This window comes from Tympanuchus pallidicinctus, unplaced genomic scaffold (assembly GCF_026119805.1).
Source record: "Tympanuchus pallidicinctus isolate F22 unplaced genomic scaffold, pur_lepc_1.0 scaffold1, whole genome shotgun sequence".
Classification (NCBI taxonomy): domain Eukaryota; kingdom Metazoa; phylum Chordata; class Aves; order Galliformes; family Phasianidae; genus Tympanuchus; species Tympanuchus pallidicinctus.
The window spans coordinates 64,217,231-64,239,770 of NW_026294618.1; the positions used below are offsets into that span (position 1 = coordinate 64,217,231).

General features: G+C 46.3%; 1 protein-coding gene across 1 annotated transcript in view; it reads left to right on the forward strand.

Moving 5' to 3' along the window:
• The first annotated feature begins 13,225 nt into the window (after positions 1 to 13,225).
• FNDC1 (fibronectin type III domain containing 1) overlaps positions 13,226 to 22,540 on the forward strand; it is a 64,872-nt gene continuing 55,557 nt past the window's right edge. The window contains exon 1 of the mRNA XM_052680856.1: positions 13,226 to 13,344. Coding sequence (XP_052536816.1) covers positions 13,254 to 13,344 — 91 coding nt within the window. The 5' untranslated portion in view covers positions 13,226 to 13,253. The remainder of the gene's footprint in view (positions 13,345 to 22,540) is intronic.

Consider the following 22,540-nt stretch of genomic DNA (forward strand, 5'->3'; position numbering starts at 1 on the left):
TAGCTTACACCCACACCAAGGCTTTGTGGCATTGCTGAGTAGATGCAGCAGGCCTTCACACAAGTGGCACTAAAGCCCATTGTTTAAGGAGCCATATGCAGCTTTTCACTGCTTGTTAAAATGTTTTTCTTCTAAGCAATCAGTTCTGAAGCAGCTATGTGCAGACAGATCTGTGAGCAATTTAACTTGTTGTGTCGCAGAGCTAACTCCAGCTGTCCTGGGATGACCTGGGAGAGCTAGAGTGAGCCCTTTGGCAGACAGCTCCTTCCAGACTCTGCTTTGTGATTGCATTCCCAGTATTCTGACCAGTTGTTTATGAAGAGGCTTTAAGAGAAAGAAATGATCCATATGCTCATCAAGCAAGCCCCAGAAAGCAACAAGGCCTGTGGTATCCCAGCAGCAGCACAGGATGACTGACCTGGAGGAATGTCAAGACATGGGGCAATGCAAGGCTACAGGCCTTGTAACACTCTGCTTACTTTCAGGCTAGGACTTCCCAACCTGAGCATGGCACTTGGGTGTTCAATCTATTGGGCATCTGGGTCTGGATCTTATTCAGCCTTTGACATCTCACCTGGAGCTTCCCACTGAATTCTAGAGAGAGTTTCAAGTTCTCATCATCTCTCTGGGTTAGATCTTTATCTGGCCTCTCATCTCTGCTCATGAAGTCTTGTATCCCGCTGTTGAGGCTCAGCCTGTGGCACCTGGAAGACCATGGTTGATCTTGTAAATTTTTGTGGTTGGGAAGAGCTTCACACTTCAGAGGGCAGCTGCAGCTTTTGCTGGCCTGTTTCTTTCCCCTGCCAGCTGAGCTCTCTCTGATTTGCCTCCTGCTGAGGTACTACTGGGTGCACAAGGTAAGTCAAATGACTGACTGTTTTTTCTGCACATTTCCTTCTTTCTGCTTTTCCTGGGGACAATTCTCATGTGACCCCTTCTCTTACTCTGTCTTTTGCCTGTGTTTTTCCTCTCACTTTTTTTCTGTTAGCAGACAGCATAGCATTCCAGGCATTAGCAGTGTTATGCTACTGCTTGATGTCTCAGCCTAGCAACAGCTCCTGGTGCTGATACCACTGTTTCTGTCTTTCAGTGATGTTAGAAGGGAAAGAAAAAAAAAAAAACAAACTTACTTTGGCCAAGCCTGTTAACCTATGACTAATTGCTCTACTTTGAGCTGTCAGCAAGCAACTGGTTTGTATCAGATGCCCCGAGGAATAATCTGGGGAAGACGGCAGTTCTAGATAAATTCCATATATATATTTTGAGATACACATGCACAAGAATCACAGAATCAGGCTGGAGACTCTCCAGAGCTGAATTTTCCTCCATAGTCACTTGATGAACAGTGTGCAGGAGATCATCCCAAATCCTCCAATCAGACCCCCAGTCCCACACAGCTAAATGCAAATTCCACAACGGCAGGACCATCTGTCAGCTCCTCCCAGAATCATGGCTCATTTGCTCACATCTCCCAGCTTCTCCAACAAGGAAAGCATGATTTTACAGAGAAAGGTGGCCTTCTCCTGAAACTGGAGCAGTTAGAAGATGTCAGTGTGAAAGCTAGAAGGAAGTATTTCCCCTCCTCATGGGTCTTCTGTGGCTGGGAGAGGGAGCACTAAGAGAAGGAGAGGAGTGGTGAGGGCAAAGCCCATTCGCATGGCACCAGGCTATGCAGCCTGCAGCCTGTGTGCTGTAATGGAAGACAGGCTCAATGTCCCACAGGATGACTCGATCCAGCCCTTCTCCTACCTTCCCAAAAAAACACATCCAAATTGCGCTTAGAAACAGTTTAATTTTCATTATTTTCTCTCTTGCAGCATAAAAAAAAAACAAAAAACAGAAAAACAAAAAAACAACCAGAGAGCCCTTGGCCTTTGAGCAGCAGTGGAAGAAAACCTCATGATGGACTGACACTGTGTGTATATACATTATACGCAGACTGGGCCAACAGTTGGATAATGTATTTTTAAGTGCTACTGCTTCCAAGCACATCTTGGCACACCTCAGATATTTATCTTTCATTTGCTAACTGAATGGAAAACTGGTTTGTCTTGAAAATCTGTTTTCTAGACACTGTAAATTGTGGCTCACAAAAACATGCTGTTCCCAAGGATGCAACTTTGTTTTCGTTTCACACTGTGTGGATGTTCTGTGGATGTGAATAGCCTACAAACAACCCCCCTCACCTTCTTTAAGAGCACTGCAGCAACTTGTTGGATGTGCCAGGAATAAGCATGTGCCAGAAACCAAACTTGAAAAGGACAAGGATCAGCACTGCAGACAGCAGAACTCAAGCACTCATAAGCAACCGTAGCTCTTATGTTGATTTTTAACCTTGTTTTCCAACTAGCCAATATAACGCATTAAGATTGTTGTACCCACTGGGAAGGCTACTCTTCCATTGTGATTTCTCCTTTGTTGTCCTGTCACCTAGAGGAAAACCCTGTCATATTAATATCTCCTTTCAGATTCCAATCCTTCCTTAAAATATTCACTTGTAATAATGTGAAAAAGAGCTGCCACAGTTCCTGCTTTTCCCACCTTTCTTCCCAGTACATGTGCATAGCTCCCTTCTGAGACCTGTGGAGTAAGATCACCTCACTGATGTTTACTGTTTGTTTGCTGATGAGCCAGGGAACACCACATCAGTAACATCTGCTGGGGCTGCATCTATTGCAGTGTGCAGAAAAGAGAAGTGGTTGACAGTGAGCAACACGAGACTTAAGGCTATGGGGTGTTGCCTGGGAAGCATTCTCGGTCCTTGGAGAAACTTTAACATTTCAATGTATGTTTCTATTCGCTTTAACAAAATAAAAAGAAAAAATACTGAAAGGTTTTGTGCAGCAGGGCATTTCAAATTGTTTTGTTTAAAATAGTTGAAACATAAAGTTTATTTAATAGCATGACAGTTTATACCAAGTGATGAACACGGAATGTAAGACATTAAAACCTCTTGAAATAAAACACGATGATGTTTTTTAAAACCTTCTTGTTGATATTTTGGTGGAAATCAGTGTATTTACTAAAATACTTAAGTATACTTAAGGCATTTTACTAATTGAATACCACTGTCTTGTAAAAATTCTCCAATTTTATTTAACCTAGAGCCATATCTCATCCTGCTATTTAGACATTCACCAGAAGGTGGGGCTTAATGTCTTGTAAATGTACTACAATTATAATAGTTTTTACTAAGTCCTTTGGATTTGAGGGCTTGAAATCTGTCTTCTCTCCACCAGTTTTGCAGAGGAAATCCTTATGGATGATCATTTCACTGGACTGTTAAACCTCAGACTCAGGAGCGTTAAATAGCTTGTCTAATCCCAGAACGATCTAATAAAGCAAAAATATTATCACCTAAGATATATTGAAGTCCAGAACATTTGTACCAACAGCACAAACGATTTTGTTACAGGAGACTCTACCAATTTTTTTCAAGTTTACTGGGAAATTAATGAATGGAGAGAGGAGTTTCGCCTCATGTTTGTGCCCCAGTGTTAGCAGGCTCTGGGCACACTGTGGATCTGTGGGTCACAAAGCAGCTGGCCTGATCCCCACATGGCCAACTGTGATGTTTGTGTGAATCTTGGTATCACACGAACTCTCCAGAAAGCCCTGTCTGATGCTCACTGCTGACTAGCAATGGGAAGAGCTCCTGTACCACGGCGTTAACTCATCAACTTCAATCACACTGCAGCAGTGGAAAGTCCATTGGATGGCATGGATCCAGATCCCACCGTGCCTCAGGAATAAGTGTCTCAGATATTGAATGTGAATCAGTTCTCTGTGGGGCTGTCTGGAGGATGGGTGAGTGTATCTACAGTGACCCGTGTTACTAGGATGCTGCACAGCAGCAGTCTGTGCAAGAAGGAGCTTTCTCAATGCTTTCTCCTTAGATGCACAGTGCTGCTTGAATCTATTCAAGTTCGTGTTAGATCATGCTTAGGTAGGTAACTGGAAGTTGGCAATCTTTAGCTAGTTGCTTTATATATGTGCTTCGGACTAAGTCTTCATCCTGATCAGTACTTGACTAAAGCCAGAGCATATCCCTCAGCTTCCTCAGTGGTAGTTTGGGTGGAAGGAAAGCTTTCCTCTTTGGATGATGCAGAGGTTGAGTCAAAATAGCGTTTGTTCATCACCCTCTTTACAAACCAGAAAGATGCTATTTGGATTCAGTTTTTTTTGGGGCAAGTTCATTTAGACAATCTTCCTGGAGGACATGGGTGAGATGAGGCACTGATTCTTTCCCTGTCTGCATATTAACAACAAAATACCTTCAACTGAAATTGGGTGACCAGAGTAACTACTCTGCTGGAACTTACATCACAGCCATAGAAAAGTCTGGTTTGAATCACACACTAATTTTACTAGGCTAGTGTCTGATTTTTGGCAATGGCCAAAGACAGAACCTAGGCAAGAGGACAGAAAATAGAGCCAGTATAGAGTGATTGTTTCCTACACTACTCATCTGAGCAGCAGTGATCTCCAGCTAAGGGATTCGCCAAACAAGATGTGACATCTTTGTATTTGATTGACCTCTTAGAGATTTTTAGCACCTCAGGTGGCAGTTTTCTTGGTTTCTCTTTGTCCCATGTCTGAATTCCCACTACTTCAATTTAGAAACACTGTGAAAAATGTTTGGCTCTAATGAACACACTGGAAATCAACTTAGCATTAAATACAACAGATTCCTTTTGTTAACCACCTAGGTACTGGCTAAACTGATTAGTAAAGATCTAGTCCTTCCAGTTTTCATCATTCATCAACCATTCACTTAAGCAGTAAGAAGCCAGAAATTCAATATATTGAATCAGAATCAATGCTTCAGTGTCCTCTTCTGAAAAAGAAGAGCAATCATTTTCTGTACTTCCAAACATTCCATCATTCCAAAAGCTCTTGTCTACAACAGCCTTATCTCCATTACAACTAGTGTATAGTTGTTTAAATGTGAGATCCCATTGGATATTTAAAACATTGCAGTTTTTCAGCAATCGATAAACTCCTAGCAGTACTGGCATTGAGCTGAAGTTAACCACAACTGAGAGTGAGGTTAACACATCAAACTAACTTGCTCAGGAAGTTCTTGAGACAAATCTGAAATGCAGTGTTCCTGTCTGGCAGCAGAGGACAAATTAAGCATTTTTCTTTACTTTTAAAATGCATTTAATTGCCAGCATTCTCATGGAGGAAATGGGTTTATGAGAAGAATTTCCATCAAAATTATCTTTGTACCTATTTCCCTAGAAAAGAGTTGATTGTCCTTTATTTTCATAACTTCTGTGCCAAACATCCCAAGTATGAGGAAATATTGAGTTTTGCATCCCTATTGCAACAGCAGTTTCCCTTCAGGCAATCTCTTCTACCAGAAAATTCATGCCAATTGCCTTTGCAGTGCTGTTTAGATGGAGCACTGCCACCCAGTTCTGGTGCTGCCAGTGCTGTACTGAGAGTGAGGCTGTGTTCTTCTGGCTGTTGTACAGCAGGAGAAATGAGATGAACCCTGCCAAGAGGTGCCTACAGGAGAAAAGAGAAAGACATACAATAGCTGGGCACCAGAAACTGCTAAGAATCAACCATGATGTGGTCTTTTTATTTTTAAACTTGGATGCATGCAGAAATAATTTAGATTACCTGGAAGTATAAATGTTACGTGGATTACTTAAATCCTGTCTCCATCCATCTGCATAGGTGTTCTCCATCAAGATGAGAATGACTCAGCTGTTGTTATCAAGACAGTTTCACTTCACTGACCATAGTACAACTCTTTCCCAAGCTGGTGCTGCAGGTGGGAAGTCATTCTACTTAGATAGGGTGTGAAATCAGGGAGCTGAGTCCCTTCTTTAAGAGATGAGACAGGAAACAGCCCTTCATGGCAAATTTTCACATGCGGAAGTTTTATATGGTAGAAAGCAAGGAAATGCCAAAGGCTGAGGGATGACAGGTGCTAAAAATGGCCATTGAGGAGAGAGTCTGAAAGGTGAAAAGAGGAGCTAGTAGGTGCTGGGAAGCAAAAGGGTAGAAATGAAGAGAAAATGATTTAGAGTAGCATTCTGAAGGGAGTATGCACAAGAGCAATCAAAACTGGGAAAGAGAAGGGCTGTGAAATGATGTGAGTTAAAGAAGATTTTAGAGAGACTGCAGAAGGTGAATAAAACTGAGACATAGAAGCAGTTTCATCCAGCAGTAGAAGCACTCCTTTCATGTAAAGGAGTGAGGGGAATTAGTGGAATCTTTTACTGCCTTGCCAGACACAGGAGACAGTGCTAAAGTGGATGCCATCATCACAAGCAGACCAATAGCAAAGTAGTCCATGGCAAAAGCAAGATCTGTTTCAGGGAGTCTGAAACATGCAGATGCTGGGCAAATCAAAGGAAAAGGGCAAAGATGACAGGTAATCAAATGGACATCAGTGAGGAGGTGAGAGTTGGAGAGCTAGGAGGTAATGAGGCAAAAGAAAGTCAAAGCTTGAGAGAGAACATCAAAAGATTATCAGGGGACAGCAGTGCCAGGATGGGGCTGGAAGAAGCACTGGATGAGTGGTGATTATGGGAAAAGAGTGAGGAAGAGCGGGTAAGCTCTGGAATCAGTTATAATGAGAAGAAAAGTCCAGCAGCTTCTGTCTCCCTGGGTCAGAGGACTGGACCTGGTTGCTGAGAAAGATGTAAGAGGGAAAAGGAAGAAGTAGAAGGAAACAGTGATATAGTATAATGTGAGAAGGAGGGATGAAAACTGAAAAGTGAGAAAATTTGACTGGGTAAAGGGAAAATGAGATATGACAAAACCACAGTGCTGGAGAAGAAAAGGGCAGTGGGTACAGCAGGAGAAGAGCTTCTGAAACTGCACTGTCATCACTGACTTCTGTGGCCAGGCTGAACTTCAACTCCCTTCACAGTACCTGGATACCAATAGTTTGTAGTCCACACTTCCAGGCCAGGAATCTTAATAAAAGTACCTAATCCCTGAGGCAGAGAAAGAATTTAATCCGTACAAAGCTGGAAGATAAAGCACCCTGAATAAGATAAATGCTGCGGAAGAGTTTTGCCAGGGTGGCCTTGTGCCCTCTTTCCAAACCAGCCCTTAAATCATGCGGAGATATTGCTTGTTGGGAATATCTTTCTCCAAAGACAGTAACAGCAGGGCTGTCTCCTCTGAGCTCAGGGAACTTCACGTGCCAGCCAAGCATCCCTCTTCTTTCTGTGCCATGGGCAGAGCTGAAGCCTGTAGCAGGGCTCTCCAGCCCCACCCTGCAGCTCCAGCTGTGCCTGTGGGTTGTGCTGCCCTCCCAGCTGTGGATCCGGCTGTGACACCACCTTTTGGCCAAGGAAAACTTAATCGGTGCTGAGCTCTAACAGCTGAACGCCAGCAGTGCTTGCTGCCTAGCACTTCAGCAGAAACATCCAGCTATTGCATGGTGGTAGCCAGGGCTGGGGGTGGGGATCTGGCCTTCCTCATGGCCCTGGTGACAGAGAAACCATTCATGAAGAAATTGGGCACAACTTGTCAATGTTTGGGGGGTTGGCTTATGCAATAGCAGCATTGTTTCCAGTCTCTAGGCTGACACAGAGATTTAGGCAATGGAGCTCCTTATTGTTTGCCCAGGGGGACTCTTTCTGAACAATAAAGGAAAGCACAAGCATCTTAGTGCTGCAGAAGATTTGCCTGAATTGTATGAAGAACCAGGGGCACTGTGGCTGAGTCCCATGCACAAACCGTGTGGAAGTAAATAGCCCTGGTCAGGATCCCCCTTTAAAACTAGTGATGCTCAGCCTGTGCTGTGCATAGGTTAATAGATCTGAATCATACTTTTTTCCTTATGGTTACCATGTAACATGATTTGAAGCTCCTCTGGAAATGTTGAATTGAAAATATATACAACATCAGGATTTTTTTTTATCTTTTTTTTTTTTTTTTTTATGGAAGGGGTGGGAAGAGAACATTATAGTTTTGTGAAGGGCTCTTAACTTAGAAAAAAGTTTTCCTGTCTATGTAATTAATGAGAAGTTGTGTCCAGTACTGTTGTAAAAATAGGGGTTTTGTACTCCAGAGTTTCCAGGAAAATGAGTTTTTTAGAGGGTGCCTATCAAGAGTGGGCTTGTCACTTGCTTCCTAGCGGGGTGGAGGGGGACAATTAGGGAAAATGAGCATGGACAAATTGCTAAATTAACAGAATTTACATGGGTCATGTAGACTTTTATTGGCATTGGGAGATAAGTCCTCTCAGACTTTCAGTTTCACAAAGCATCGCTAATCTTCACAAAATCCCTACAAATATGGAGCCTGAAGAGATGGAGAGAACAATCCCCATGAGATCCAAGCCTGGAGAAAGCCCATTCCTCACAAGAGTGGAGCTCCTTGTCTCTGGGCTGGCTCCCTCTGAGTTGCTGGCCCTGAAAAGAGTGATGAATATGGGCAGCTCCTTCCGTGTCCTCAGTGCTTCCAATTTCTGGCAGAATGCATAGCTCCTTCTATAGGACTTAGGGGGAGCTCCCTTGGAGCTGTGATGGAAACCAATTTATTTTGGCAAAGTGGCTAAAGTTGGGGTTTTGTGTAGAGCCCTAAACTCTGTCCCTCCTTGAGACTGTTCTTCAGAGTATTGTCTCAATGTCACCACCAGCTTCATTGTGGAGATATGAAAGACAATCAAGAACAACAGCCTTGAAACTTGGAGGGCCTCTCCAGTTAACTGATCTTCTGTTGCTGAGGGTTCAGTGCAGAAGTACAAGGCATCTTTCCCCATTTCAGCAGCAGCTACCATTGTGTTTAATTTGGAAGAACATAGAGTAAGAGTGGCCAAGGTGACACATTTTTTGTTAGACTGCTGCTTGCCAAGACAATGCTTACTGGACTCAATGCTTTGTGCTGACTGTGAGTTTCAGCAGTTGAAATAACCTTAAACCCAGTTAGTCAAGTTTGACTCTCTCATGACGCCTGTCATTGGATTTCAAGTCAGTCAGTTTTTCTCCTGATAGTCCCCAAGGTGTGAACATTCCTCTCCAGGCATCACTCAGGCATAGGTCCTATACCTCTGATTACTGTATGCTCCAGGCAGGCAACAGCAACACTTGGGTTTGATAAACTTTAGGGTTTGCTGCATTTACCCAACTAATTTTTGACTGAGCCGTCAATCCCAGAGCTAGACTTGGGTTTTGTGAAACCTTGCTAGAGCAAAGGAATCGTGTTCTTGAGGCTTTAAGCATAAATTTTGTGAACACTTTCAGAAACAGATCTTGTGTATTTTACTGCTGACTATAGTGCTGAAAGGTGTCTGGTGAAGTAGTAAAGATTATAACTCTATATGGATGAATTATATCAACACAATCTTGTAAAGAAAATCACCAACAAATGAGGAATGGGGAACCATGTCATCACATTATGCTCACTGTCATGACAAATCACATTTTAGAATAATACAGTGCTATCTCTATATCAATAAACATTCAAAGGTAATCATTCATTTATTGTAGGAGCAGAAGCTGTTTAATAAAGGGGAGCAGCATGCTCTTACTACCACTCACTCTCATTGTGTTGGATGAGTCTCTGTGCAGATGAAGCACTGGGAGGAGAAGGAGGAGAATTGGGATTTGGGGGCAGCTGCAGCAGTAACTGAGACACACCTCCTTAGGTGGATTGATAAAAAAGAGAAAAAGAACCAAATGAAAGAAGCTTAGAATAAACAAACTGATGTAATGAACTTCAGGAAATACACTGAAGGCAGAGTTGTTATTTTAGAACTGTGACTGGAGTTTGGGTTGGGCCTATGGCAGTAACTAATTTTTCAGTGTCTTTGTCAATACAGTGAATTGGAATGTGTTCAGATCAGCTACAGAGAATACTTTTTGGATCTTTCTTCCCTGGAAGAAAAAGCCAAAAAAGACTGAAAGGAGATGCTGCAGGAAAGTGCTTCAGGAAGGCAAGAGGAGGGTCAGGGTAGGGCTGTGAGCCATGGGAAGGAGGAACATCCAATGGAGCACAATGGCAGCAGTGCCAGGCATTTGGGTCCTGCATCAAAACATCAGGGTTTCTGTGATCAGGACAGCATGGAGAAGACGTAGTTGCAGACATGAACAACTCAAAAAGCAAGGAATGCCAGCTCCACTGCTGTCTGAAAAACCATGAGCACTGTGTGCCCACATGCAGACATTGTTTGACACAACCGCCTCTTCTTTCATCTCTGCTTAAATGAATCTATGAGATGGGAACAGGAACCTAGACTACATTGACATTCCACCAAACAACTCACTTTAACGTTTTACTTTTCAGAGGCCTGTGCCTCTACCACCTGTGTGTACACTGATGCTGAAGGAGGACAATCTGCAAGGAAGGGAGTGCTTACCAGGTGCTCACAGGAGTGTTAAGTGGATAGAAGGCAATACCTGTCTCTCTTTCATCCTGTTTCTCTCCTCTGCAGCTGCTAGCCTCCAACAGGATTGTGCTCTTCAACTTAAAAGCATTAAGTGATTGACGTCAGTTTTCTGTTCATTTGAAGTGAGATAGGTGCTAAGGCTTAATAAGTACAGGTAATTCTTGCACTCCTCTCAGGTTTCCAACAATTTTCTTAATGCTGTGATGAAAACCATTAGAATAACTGCTCAGAAAGTCCTTTAAATATAGCAGTCATATTTTCATGTGTGTAAGTAAAGGAAACATTACTGTAGTTCATGAAAGCTGCTGTGTTCTCACTTGCATCCAGAATGAGACTGCAGCTTGTGTGGAAGCCAGCTCTCAGACAATTGCCAGGTGCCCATCCTACAGCCCACACTGCCACCTCCAAAACCACACCAGTGCTGGGGCTGAAACCTGCTTGGTTCTGTCCAAGTCCATGCTCTGGATTGCACAGGATATAAACTGTCCAGAACTCTTGAGGTTTCCAGTAAATATCTGGACAATTTTGCTCATTAAAGTTTTTCTTTAATGTGCCTCTGTCTGTCTTCTGCTTCTAAACCTGCCTTTGTGATCCCGTGGGATTACCACTCTTACCCAAAGATGCTGCAGATATCTTTCTTTTGCACTGCTGACAAAAATTCTGGAAATCAGCAGTGAAGAAATTTGTCTGCCAAATGCACAAAGCTGTTTCATTACCTCATAATTAGCGGAGCGCAAAAGGGGATCAAAGGAGATGAGACAAGAAGCTCTGCTAGAAGCTAAGCTCTGCCAGCAAAGGATCTGCTCCAGTGAGTTTTTCAGAAATTCAAAAAGCAGGCTCCCAGTGCTGCATCTTCGCTGCTCTGGGGCTTTCATTGATAATTTGTCTGGCTGCACATAGCTTGGAAGAAAAATGTTTGCATAAAGAAGAGGGGAAGAATCTGCAGTTCCAAATATCCCTTGTCTTGGTTTGGGCTATATGTTAATCCCAGAACTTACACAGATGTCAGTTGGGCTAATGGATAATTACAGCAAACACCTTTACTGCAGAAAAACAAATTCCACATTACCATAGGAACAAATCCCTACTCATCAAAACGTGTCACCCTGCTTGATTTGTAAGTTATTCACCATCTCAGTGCAATTCTGCCTTTTCAATGAAAGACCTCACTGATGTGCTGCACATGCAGGTGGGCTGGGAGGGCACTTCCATCGGGACAGATGGCCGCGCTGCTGCCCTCTACCTGTGCTGGATGCACTTGCATTGGGCAGGCGGTGAAGAAAGATGAAAGAGAAATGCGAAGCCTTTCAGTAGGTATGTGGGTGCTTGAGGAAGTGCTGAGTCTGTATGCCTGCCTTGCCAGCTACCGAGCATCACGTTTGCTCTTGAGGGCAAGTATCTGCCCGTCCATCCCAGCCATATCCCTAGATCTGTGGAGCCGTGGCATTCATAATGAGTCCTCTGCTAGGGGAAATAAGGAAAAAAGAAACCCGTCCAAAAGGAAAATGGAAGTGAGGGGTGTGGGTATCACAGTCCTTGTCTGCTAAGCACAAACCAAACAAAAGCAAACCAAACGTCCAGCTCTGTGCACCAATCCAACAGGTGCAACTCCCAGATGACTGCCTCGTCCAACACCTTCACAAACAAACATTTTTGCTGCAGGTCTCAGGCAGGATTTGGTCTTTTCCAATCCTGAGATCCCGGACGCTGGGATCTGGATGGGAGGTGGTACTTGTGCCCTACCTCCAGCTGCCAGAACCCTGTTATCTGGAGGCTCCTTTCCTGCTCGGTAGGCAGCTTTGCTTCTAAAAGTCTCTTCTGTGATGTAGCAGTGAGGTTCTGAAGGAAATACTCCAGGAGTATTGAAAGGAGTTTTTCTGAAGACCCCCCACAGCCAAGGGCTGGGATCAGGTCCCTTGGCTGGTCAGTACTGCTGTGCCCATCTAACACACAGTCTGGGACTCCAGCTCACTTTTCAGCTACAGCTCCCACTTAACCGTGGCCACATCAGGGCACAGGAGTCACTTTGCTGGGAAGCAAACTGGTACAGTTCTTTGGGGGGATGCCTCCAAACTGAGCAAGGACGAGTGGGCACCACCCCCAGTATAGCAGTGCAGTGTCCCCAGGGCATACAGCTCGCAGCGTTCTGCCATAAAACCACAAGCTGCTGTCTGTACTTAATTTCTGGCACCTGAGGCTTGAGAGGAACCGAGCACTGCTGTCGGCAACACAGATCGCGCCGCGGCGCTCCCGTGAGCAAAGGCTGCGAGCAGCTCGGCACTGAGCAGCAAGCAGAGCGGGGCCCTGGAGCAGTACCCCAAACAGCAGAGGTGCGGGTGCGGTTTGGCAGCGTGGCCCCCGCAGCTGCCTCCAAGCCCATCCTGCACACGCTGCAGTAGCATTCAGGGCGGGTGTCTGCACAGGGCAGGTGCGAAGCAGGGCGTTTGGTTTGCTTTGCTTTGCTTTGCTTTCTGCTTAGCAGGCAAGGACTGTGATATCCGCACCCCTCTCAACCATTTTCGTTTTGGTTGTTTTTGTTTTTTTTTCTTTTCTTCCTTAGTTCCCCCTAGCAGATGAGCTATTAACGATTGCTACGGCACTACGGATCTCGTCTGGGTGCAGGCGGGAGGGATGAGCACCAACCTGCGGATGGGAGAAGGAGGTGTCGGACAGCCCGCACGCCCCGGGGCGGGACGGGACGGACCGAGGGCCAGGGCTAGGGCCGGCGGGGGGCGGGGGGCAGAAGCCCGCCTCCGCGGGGCCGCCCCGCTGCAGTGTCCCGCCAGCCCGGGAGGAGGAGACGGCGGGGCGCGCAGGAAGGAGCGGGGCAACCCCGCGGAGACGGACGCCGGGCGGGCGGCAGCTCCGCGCCCCGCCGCTCCCCGGCCCCATGGCGGCGCCCCCCGCGGCCCCGCCGCAGCCCCGGGCCGCGCTGCTGCCGATGCTGCTGCTGCTCGCCGCGCTGCTCCCCGCCGCCGCAGGTAGGCAGCACCCAGGCACGGGCGAGTCAATACCCCGCGTGGGGCCGCACCTGTCGCCGCCCCGCGTCTCTGTCGCTCCTCAGCCCGGGCGCGTTCTCGCAGTCCCGTAACTGCTCGAGGGGCTGCAGGTGGGCAGCCCCGAGCCGAACGTCCCTCCGGAAGGAGAGGCAAAAGGAACACGGTGCGTTCCCCTGGCCCCGCGGGTCGCACCCTCGCACCCTCGGGCAGTGAGTGTGGCTGGGAGCGCTGCCGCGACCCGGTGTGTGACTGATGGCGCTCCGGAGGTGCGCGCTGCGGATCCCCTCCAGCCTTCCCTCGGGGGTGCGCACAGCGCTGCGGCTCTGCCGGCACCGTCGGCCCCGCGGAGCCGCTTCAGCCCCTCATCCCGTTCCCGAGACTCCTGAACGTGAGGAGAAGGGAATGGGGCGGGGAGTTGGTGTGCTTGGGGCATGGGCAATGTCTGTGAGCAGTGTCACAGCCCGGGAGGGGAGACAGCCAGATGCCGAACGCTGCCTTCTGCTCGTCCGACTGCAACGTATGAAGTGGTTTTGGGGGAGGTTGAAGCCTGTGGGAGTAAATCCATCCCTGTTCCCCTTCCCTCGCTTTGGTGCTCCCCTGCTGGGAACCGGTCCCAAATTCACTCCGCGTTTGGGAGCCGTTGCCTTGAACTGTGCCCGGAGGGCGGGGAGGCTGCCCGAGCTCCGCGAGGGGGGACCGTGGCAAAGGGAGGGAAGGAGCCCTGCATTTTTGTCTGGAAAGAAAGAAAAGGCTTTCTCATCTGGCCTTGCGCTGGCGCCGCAGACGAATTCGGGCAGCCCCTTGGGCCAAGGAGGCGACAGAGAGGGGCGTCGCGGCAGAGCCGGGCTGCGGGAGATGTGGCTGTGCGCTGCCCAGAGAGACCCTCGCTGCCCGCTGCCAAATCCATGTGGAAAGGTGCCGAGCTCTTACTGACAGGCAGATGGAAAGCTGTCCTCCTTTGGGAACAACCCTTTCTTGGTTGCTCTCATACAAAGAACGCTGAAGCACCTTCCGTGGTAGACGGCGAGAGAAAATCGGGAGGAACCTTACGAAGCTGAGTTCAGACGGAAAGCCTTATTGACAGCAGAAGCTGCTCTCGTGCTCCCTCCTTGTCCAGACTGTGTGACATACACACAGAGAGCTGTGAGGTCTCAAAGGGAACTTTCCACTTCATTTGACTGTATGCAGTGTATCTACTCAGCTATTGAGGATGATGCTGTAATGGTCTTAACTGTGTAGCTCTGTACTAGCCTCTGGGTGTGCAGAAGTGTGAAAGCCCTGGTGCTGCTCAAGTGTGTAATTCCAGCGCTGCAGGCAGCACAAAGACCATGGCTGTCTTGATGTGTGGTTAAGGAGATACTTGTAGAAGCTGGGCTACGGAGGAGTGGATCATGGCACAGAAAAAGGACATGATGTACACTGTGCCTGCAGGAGGAACGGGATCTTGTCTGTATGATCCGGTGTACTGAGTGTGCATTCATATAGACAACTCCCCCTCATGTACGTGCAGTGCCTGACGTTGGCATTTCTCATGCAGGGCACTGAAGTGGTAAACGTGGCTTCTGAGCTCCTGCTGCCTGCAGGTGCTCTGCTGTCTTCAGAACACTGAAGCAGAGCAGTATTCTTACCAGGCTCCATTCCTGGTGTTTTGGGGCTGTGGCTTTTCTGGCTGACAGCTGGTCCCAGTGTCATCCAGCTCTCACTATCACTGGAGATAGGAGTGTGGCTGAGATGTCATGAGGATATGCTGCTACCAGGTGCTGTGTCCCTTAAGTTGGCACTGGTGCACTTCCCTCCCTGAAAGTCCCACTCATCTCTTCTGCTTTCAGTGCTATGAAGCAGCAACTGTTTTGCTGATGTTACACCACAAAGTGCTTTTACTCCCCTGAGGAGGAGTGTGGCTCATGTCTTCAGAGCTGGAAAGGAGCAGTGGGGCTCCTGAAGCAACAGGAGGTGGCCTGGGAGGTTGTCTGCTGTACATGACCAGCGTGAAGCCGCTGATCTCAGGTTTACATTTTTGTCTATGTGTTTGCTATACTTTCTCCGTGCTGTTGGCTCAGAAAGCCTGCAGCTTGTGTTGAGTGTTCGCAGGCTGCAGTGCCAAGATAAGCATTGCCAAGATCAAGACAGTGGCTTAGAAAGCCCAGGATTTAAAATTGAGAAGGGCTGAGATGTTTTGTTTTTCTGTCTGTTCTCTGGGTCTCAGGGACACACGTTCCTAAGCTTTTCTCCACGCCCTTGAATATTTGGGATCTAGAGGGTTGGCAGCTTAGCCTGCATCTCCACAGCCTGCCTCTGCACTAAAGGGGCACTTACAGCAGCAAGGGATTTTGCACTGGCTTGGTGTCTGTCTGAATTCCATGAAGCTCTGATCCCTGCCCTGATTTATTTCCAACTGCAGCACTTGCTGGTCGCACTCTCTCATAGGATAGTAGCACTCAGGTGCTCTGGAGACTAACAGGCACCTGGGGAGTATCAGATTTCGTGGATAAACTTCAGAGAAGCCTATAATAAATAGGACCGTGTGCCTGAGCACTCAGTTGCTATCAAGGACAACATCAAAGGTGTTTTCATGGTGACTCTTTCGTTTTGTGGTGTTGGCAGCCTAGGGAGTGGGAAGGTTGTGGTGACTGCCACCATATCCCCAGCGGGACCTTTGATATCATCTGAGTATTCTCTACTCCTCCATGCTGTGGGTCCTTTTCTCTCTGGTACTCATATCTCTGTGGACCTCTCCTCCCACATCCCTCTCTCCCATGGCGGGCAGCTGCTGGCTCTCTGATTCATGCAGCTCAGCCAGCTTCAATTCCTCTTCACCAGCTTCCAGGGTGTGCTCTCAGGGGTGTAACACAGGGCCCTCTCTCTGCTGCTCCTCCAAGCTTCTGCAAAATTTGCACATTTTATACAGCCCAGGATGGTGCTGTGGCTTGTTACAGGGATAACAATTGTGTCAGTGGCAAGGGTTCTCCAGTGCTTGTGTAGTGGCAACAGGACATAAACAGCTACCACAAATGAAGGGAAATGATCTATAAAAGCCAGAGCCTTTAGGATACCTGTAGGCCCTGGATTTCCTGGTTCTCCAAGTCCTTGTGGTGAAGGAACCTGTGCAATTGCATTGCCTCTGCAATCGGTTTGTGTATGTAGCTCTGTTTCAGTGCAGGGCTTGCGTTTGGCAGAGTTGGTTTATACTGGGAACAGGCAGCAGCCCTGAATAGTGGAGAAAGTTAAGAAAGATGAAGGAATGATCCTAGTCATGTAGAAATTGTATACCTTAAGTAAAGAGCTTGTGCTAAACTAATGGATTATTATTGATTACCACAGAGGAAATACTGAAATGGTGCTATAAGGAAGTTAATCCAAGCTTCTCCTTGCTGTGGAAGGAAACCTAACATGTGCATCCAAATTACATATGAACCTCTTAGAATGGGGTCTGGAGAAGTGAGCATTTTACATCACCCCAATTCAATGAGTAACTTGATCATCAAATCAGCTCTTCATTAAACAGAACAAATTACCCTTTGAGGACTATGGAGTGTGTTCCTACTACATCATTCCAGCATAGCTATTTCACTGTTACTCATCAAGTCTTTTTGGGCATCTCGCATCAGTCTCTGTTCCAGCAAATCTTTCCGACTGCTGTATTCTTTTGGCGTTATACTGATTATTTTTCCAGTAAAGGAGTCAGTCATTCTTAATATATATGTCTGCTGTAAAGTAAGAAGCAACTCTTCAAATGGATATTTGTCATCATGTTTACTGTATAGTTGGCTGCAATATTTTTGGCTGAAATTCTTGTTTGGAAGAAAGTATGGAATTGCTGGAGCTGGAATGTTGGTTTTCCCATTCGTTTGTCCCCCCCCCCAAAAAAAAAAGACAAAAAAAAGACAAAAAAAAAAAAACAACCAAATAAGACAAAAGCAAGAGAAACTGAATAGTCAACATCATTTACCTGGGTGTTCTGTAAGGGCATGCTCCATCCCTCTATTCAGGCAGATGGAGGGCCAGATTTGGATGCTGCTATTCCTGCTGGATAGTGTCTTGCTTTATGTGGCAGCTCTACTGAAATACATCACAGCACCAGTATCATGCCCTGCATGAACAACTTAGCTGCGTTTTCTCATAGTCTGAATGTCTTTCCCTTTCATCACCTTTTGAAGCCGCACTGAGTTTGGTGACGTAATTGTGTGGGGCTTTTAGTGCTGGATCCTTTGCAGATGGCCCCTCAGCTCAAGAACAGAAGGGCTGCAGCAGCTTGAAGCCAGCTTTGCAGAGGGCACTCAGCATTTGCAGAAGTAGGTGCTCTGGCTTATGTGTTTGCTGTGCTGTGATCAGTGTCAGACAAGCTCTGTATCAGCTTCTCTCAGAACTGTGCCATCAACTTACTGTTACTGGTTTCCCAAAGTGAATGTATTATAAAAAATTAAAGAGCAAATGGAAGTGATAGAAAGGCTCCATCTGGCTCAGATGGACTGGGGCTTTAATGTGATTTTGGGTTGTATATGTTTTTTTATACATGCATTTGCTAAATGTCTGAGATCTTATCGCAGGGGCAGAAGGCTGGAGATCAGCAGACTTGGTTGTATTTATGTCAGAGTCATCCAAACTTTCAGGGTGATAGCTCATATTTCCTTAGCTCCACTTTATCTGTTCTAAAGACCCAGTGCCTGAGTGATGCCCAGCTTCACCCTCTGTTCTCTTCCACTTGGAACTCTCCCTGGAGGACAACAGTGCAGGGGCTGAGGTTCCCCTCTGTGTGTTAGGAAGCAGATTGTGATTTTTGTCCCTAATGTAGACTCCCTCTGTTTGATGCTATGATTTACTCAGTGCTTGCACACCTGCTTATCTGCTGAAGTGGTGGTCCTAGGCACAGGTGAAAGACAAGAATCTGGTTGCAAGTTTGTATCCAGAGAGTGGTGGTCAACTGCTCAGTGTCTGGATGGAGATGAGTGATGAGTGGTGTCCCCCCGGGATCAGACCTAGGACCAGTGTTACTAAACATCTTTATAATGACATCAACATTGAGATTGAGTGCACCCTCATCACATTTGCAGATGACACCAAGCTATGTAGTGTGGTCAACACAGTGATGCCATCCAGAGGGATCTAGACAAGCTTGAGGAATGAGGCCAGGTGAAACTCACAAAGTTCAACAAAGCCAAGTGCAAGACCTTGCACCTGGGTCATGGCAACCCCCACTACCAATACAAGCTGGGGGATGAAAGGATCGAGCACAGGACTTGGGGTGGATGGGAAGCTGGACATGAGACAGCAATGTGCCCTTGCAGCCTGAAAAGCCAACCATACCCTGGGCTGCATCAAAAGAAATGTGGCCAGCAGGTCAAGGGAGCTGATCCTGCTCCTCTGCTCTGTGTTGGTGAGGCCTCATTCCAGAGGTGTCCAGATGTGGAGTCCTCAGAACAGGAGACATGGACCTGTTGGTGCACATCCAGAGGAGGGCCACAGAAATTATCCAAGGTTTGGAACATCTCCCCTGTGAGGACAGGCTGAGAGAGCTGGGGCTGTCCAGCCTGGAAAAGAGAAGGCTCTGGGAGAGCCCCTAATTTGCTTGGTTTGTGAGTGAGATGGTTTACTGTTGATCTAGGTACTGGTGGTATTGTAGGGCCTTAAAGATCTCTGTGACGCTAGAGCCCTCTCCTTAGTTACAGAGTGAATACAGAGCCCTCTCCTCAGTAACAGTGTACCAGAGGAGAGAGGAAGAGCTGCCCTTGCTATGTGTGGTGTGAGGACCTGAATATCTTCACCTCTGTGGTGGGTCCACCAAAGAGGTCCTGAATGGCATCCCCCCTTCAAGAAATGGGTCAGTTCCCCCAGAAAAGAACAGAAAATGAAATGCAACAGAAAAAGTAGGCTCTTCTCTGGCTGCACAGCTACAGCAGTGAAAACCTAGAAAGTGTGAACAATCTTAGGAAGCCAAATATTCTCATTAGCTGTGCGAAGCAATGTAGTGTTTTGTTTGCAGTGTGGTGTTGCCCATGGCAGAGCTCTGGGCTCCTGCTGTTTGCTCTTCCTGGCTGCCATCACTTGAGGCAGCACTGGGATATGCCACGTCAGGAATGCAGTGGGCATGGCGTGCATCTCAGTGACAGCCTTTCCAGACCAGCATCTGAGTGGCTGTGCTGATGGTGTAAGGTAGATGGGAATGAATGTGAAACCTTGGAGAAGTGTAAATAAATTTTTAAATCGCCACTATAGCAAAGCTAAAGGAGAAATGGCTTTGTATTTCTCACATCCCTCCCTGGGATGACAAGGGGGCTGTCCCACACTGTGCTGGCACAGTAAGGCTGCCCTGGACATGGCAATGTCTGCACAGCCATGCACTGAGAGAGCTTCTAGGAGAGTATGTACTCTATGCTCTCCATTGGACTGAAGGAAGCAACACCCGTATTTGTGTCAGGGCAAGAGGGAGTGAAAGAGAAAAAAGTTTTTTTTCCAGGATTAGCAGTGGGATGGGAGCATACTGATAGTGGATAATACAAGGAGAAGGTTGCATGCAGAGAAACTGAATGAATGAGTCCAGCTAACTGGCTTGGTTGGCTGTGGTGGGAAGAGGTTTTGGGGTAGCTTTGTTTAGGATTCTTGTTGGTCTATGATCAGAAAGGATAGGAGGGAAGCAGAAAAGCAGTTCCTAAATTAGGGTGTGTGATAGATACGGGTATTCTGAGCAAACGCATGTGGAGAGCAAAGTGTGTTGATGTCTCAGTACAGTAGGAGATTTTTGTGGTTCTTAAGAGTGCACTTGTTTTGAGAGCTGGCATCATGTAGAAATGGCCTTATTGGGAGCACTGCAGGGCACTTGTCTGTTTGGGCTCAGCTGACTTGCCTAAAGGAGAGGGGAGATCTCTTGAGCATACATTTTAAGACAAAGAAGGAAAAAGGATGATTTTTGAACAAAAAAAAGTTTGGCATTGGTACCAATATTTGCATTCTGGTAGCTTTTGTAGTGCTGTCTCTTTTTTTTCTCATCGGGACTTAGGATTGTCATTTCCTGGAGATGCTCTGTGATCAGGTGGGTTTAGACTCTTTTGGGGTGTTTGTCCCCCACTGCAAAGATATCCTGGGTGTGAGAATGGCTCTGAGCTGGGCTTCCATCAGGACTTTTTGGTAAGAAAGGTGAGAATCTTTTTATTTTTTGATTCAGGCAGGCAACACAACTGCATACAAGCATCTTCATAGACAGTCATACACAAACCATGGGCTCATTTCTGAGCATCCAGAAGTAAGGATGTCAGTGCAGTGAAGAGTGCTGGAGTGAGAATTCAGACATTCAGTTCCTGTTGAAGGACCTCCTGATGCTGTCCTGGTGAGGACAAGCATCAGAGTAGCTGCTAAGTAGCATCATGTTTCTGAAAGACAGGATGCCTGAAGATAGTGGTGGGTTATGTTAGCACATTGCCACCATTCAACCTGTTGCTGTCCTTGGAGAGAAAGAAGACTTCCTCCTAAGGCCAGTGTCTTGCAGAACATGCTGCTAATAATTGCAATAAGGGTGGCTGTAATCAAAATGTAAGAGCTCCCATGAAATTAGCCAAAGGGTTTGCAAGATTTTTAGCACTGATAAAGGACCTGTTTGGTTCTTAGTTGGCCTCTAGAATTTATATCTTAAGCTGTTTGTTCTGTATTGATATTTTTAGGTTTTATTTTCTTACTTTTAAAATGTTTATTACTTCTACAAGCATTCCCTATAAAAATGGAGAGGGCAAATATTAAAACTGAACTGTCTGCACGAGCCTTTAAGTATTTTGGGCTGTGAGAACTGTGTTTTCAAGGAGCTTCACTTCTTTAACAAAACGTTTGTGCTTCTGAATGGTAGCAAATGGCAAACCCAGATGACAGTCGCAAATTGCTTAAGCTGTGTGTAGAGCAGTGCAAACTTTGTTGCCTTGCCAGTAGGATGCAGCCTTGGTTAGAGGGACCCAAGGTAGGGTTTGCTGTCCCAGCAGAGCTGCTTCCTCAGTGTTGAGCATACAGAACTTCACAATCCAGGCTGCCTGTAACTATGTTGAACAGCATCTTGTGTATCATGCAGGTATAGTCAAAGCCCTGTGATGGTGGATTTTCCTGACATAGAATTTTGGGGCTGGTTTTCAGCAGGAGCTCATTTTGTTTTCTAGCTTGACACTGGGGTAAGAGCAGCTATTAATTACCATTTTATTTTTTCTGAGTTTTCTGACCACAGTTGTTCCTTTCCCTCTTCCTTACTCCTTTTGTTCAGTTTTTCTTTCCCAGAATCATGGCTTGGATTGTCCTGCTTTAGGGTGATTTTATTTAACCAGCAATTACTGAAGTACTCCTTGAAGACCACAGCATAAGTTCACAAACAGAAACAGGGAGCAAAGAGCAAATTCTACTACATTTGCTCATGCATGTTATTGTTACTCTGTTAGTAGATTTCCTGAAGCTAATACTGGTACATGCGACAGGACACAGTCTTACTATCACTGAGTAGATATAATCTGAAACCAGATATAAAAAAGACAATTAATGGTGCAGAGCTCTATGATTAATTATCTTCTGGAATATTTTAAACTCCCTGTGTCTTTGGAAAGTCTAAAACCCCCATGGGAAGGCTGCTGTAGTATCCTAAAAGCCAACTTCTGCCCTACTTCCCTTCCAAGCAGCGTGGCCAGTGACTGTTTTGCTGAGGACAATGGCAGGAAATTGTGCTGTAGGCAAGATCTTGCTGGACGTTGTTAAAGAGCCACAGCATTTCTGTGCTTAGGATGCAGTGATGCTGTCACAGCTCCATGTCCTGGAAATAGAAAACAGCTGATGCTGGCTGGCAGACCTGTTGGTGGTGATTACTGCCATGAATGGAGAGGACTTTCTTCACTATAAAAGCAAATATAAAAGAAGATTTTTATGAAGGGTATTTATGTCAAGAAAAAAAAAAAAAGTATCTTCTGTCCTGTACCTCTACTTTCTTCTTTGTAGCATCAGTAACTCCTCTCCTTCCACTCCTTCTGCCAAATCTTCCACATTGGCTGCAATAGGGGTGCAATAATAACAGCAGGCCACTCTGCAGACTGATAACGTAGCAGTCTACAAATGGCTTTGTAGGACTCTGTATATAGAGTTGTAGATATTTCTAGGCTAAGCCAGGGGAGATGTCAATGGATTCTCTTTCACAAACTTGCAGAGATGTGTGTCTTTTCACTAC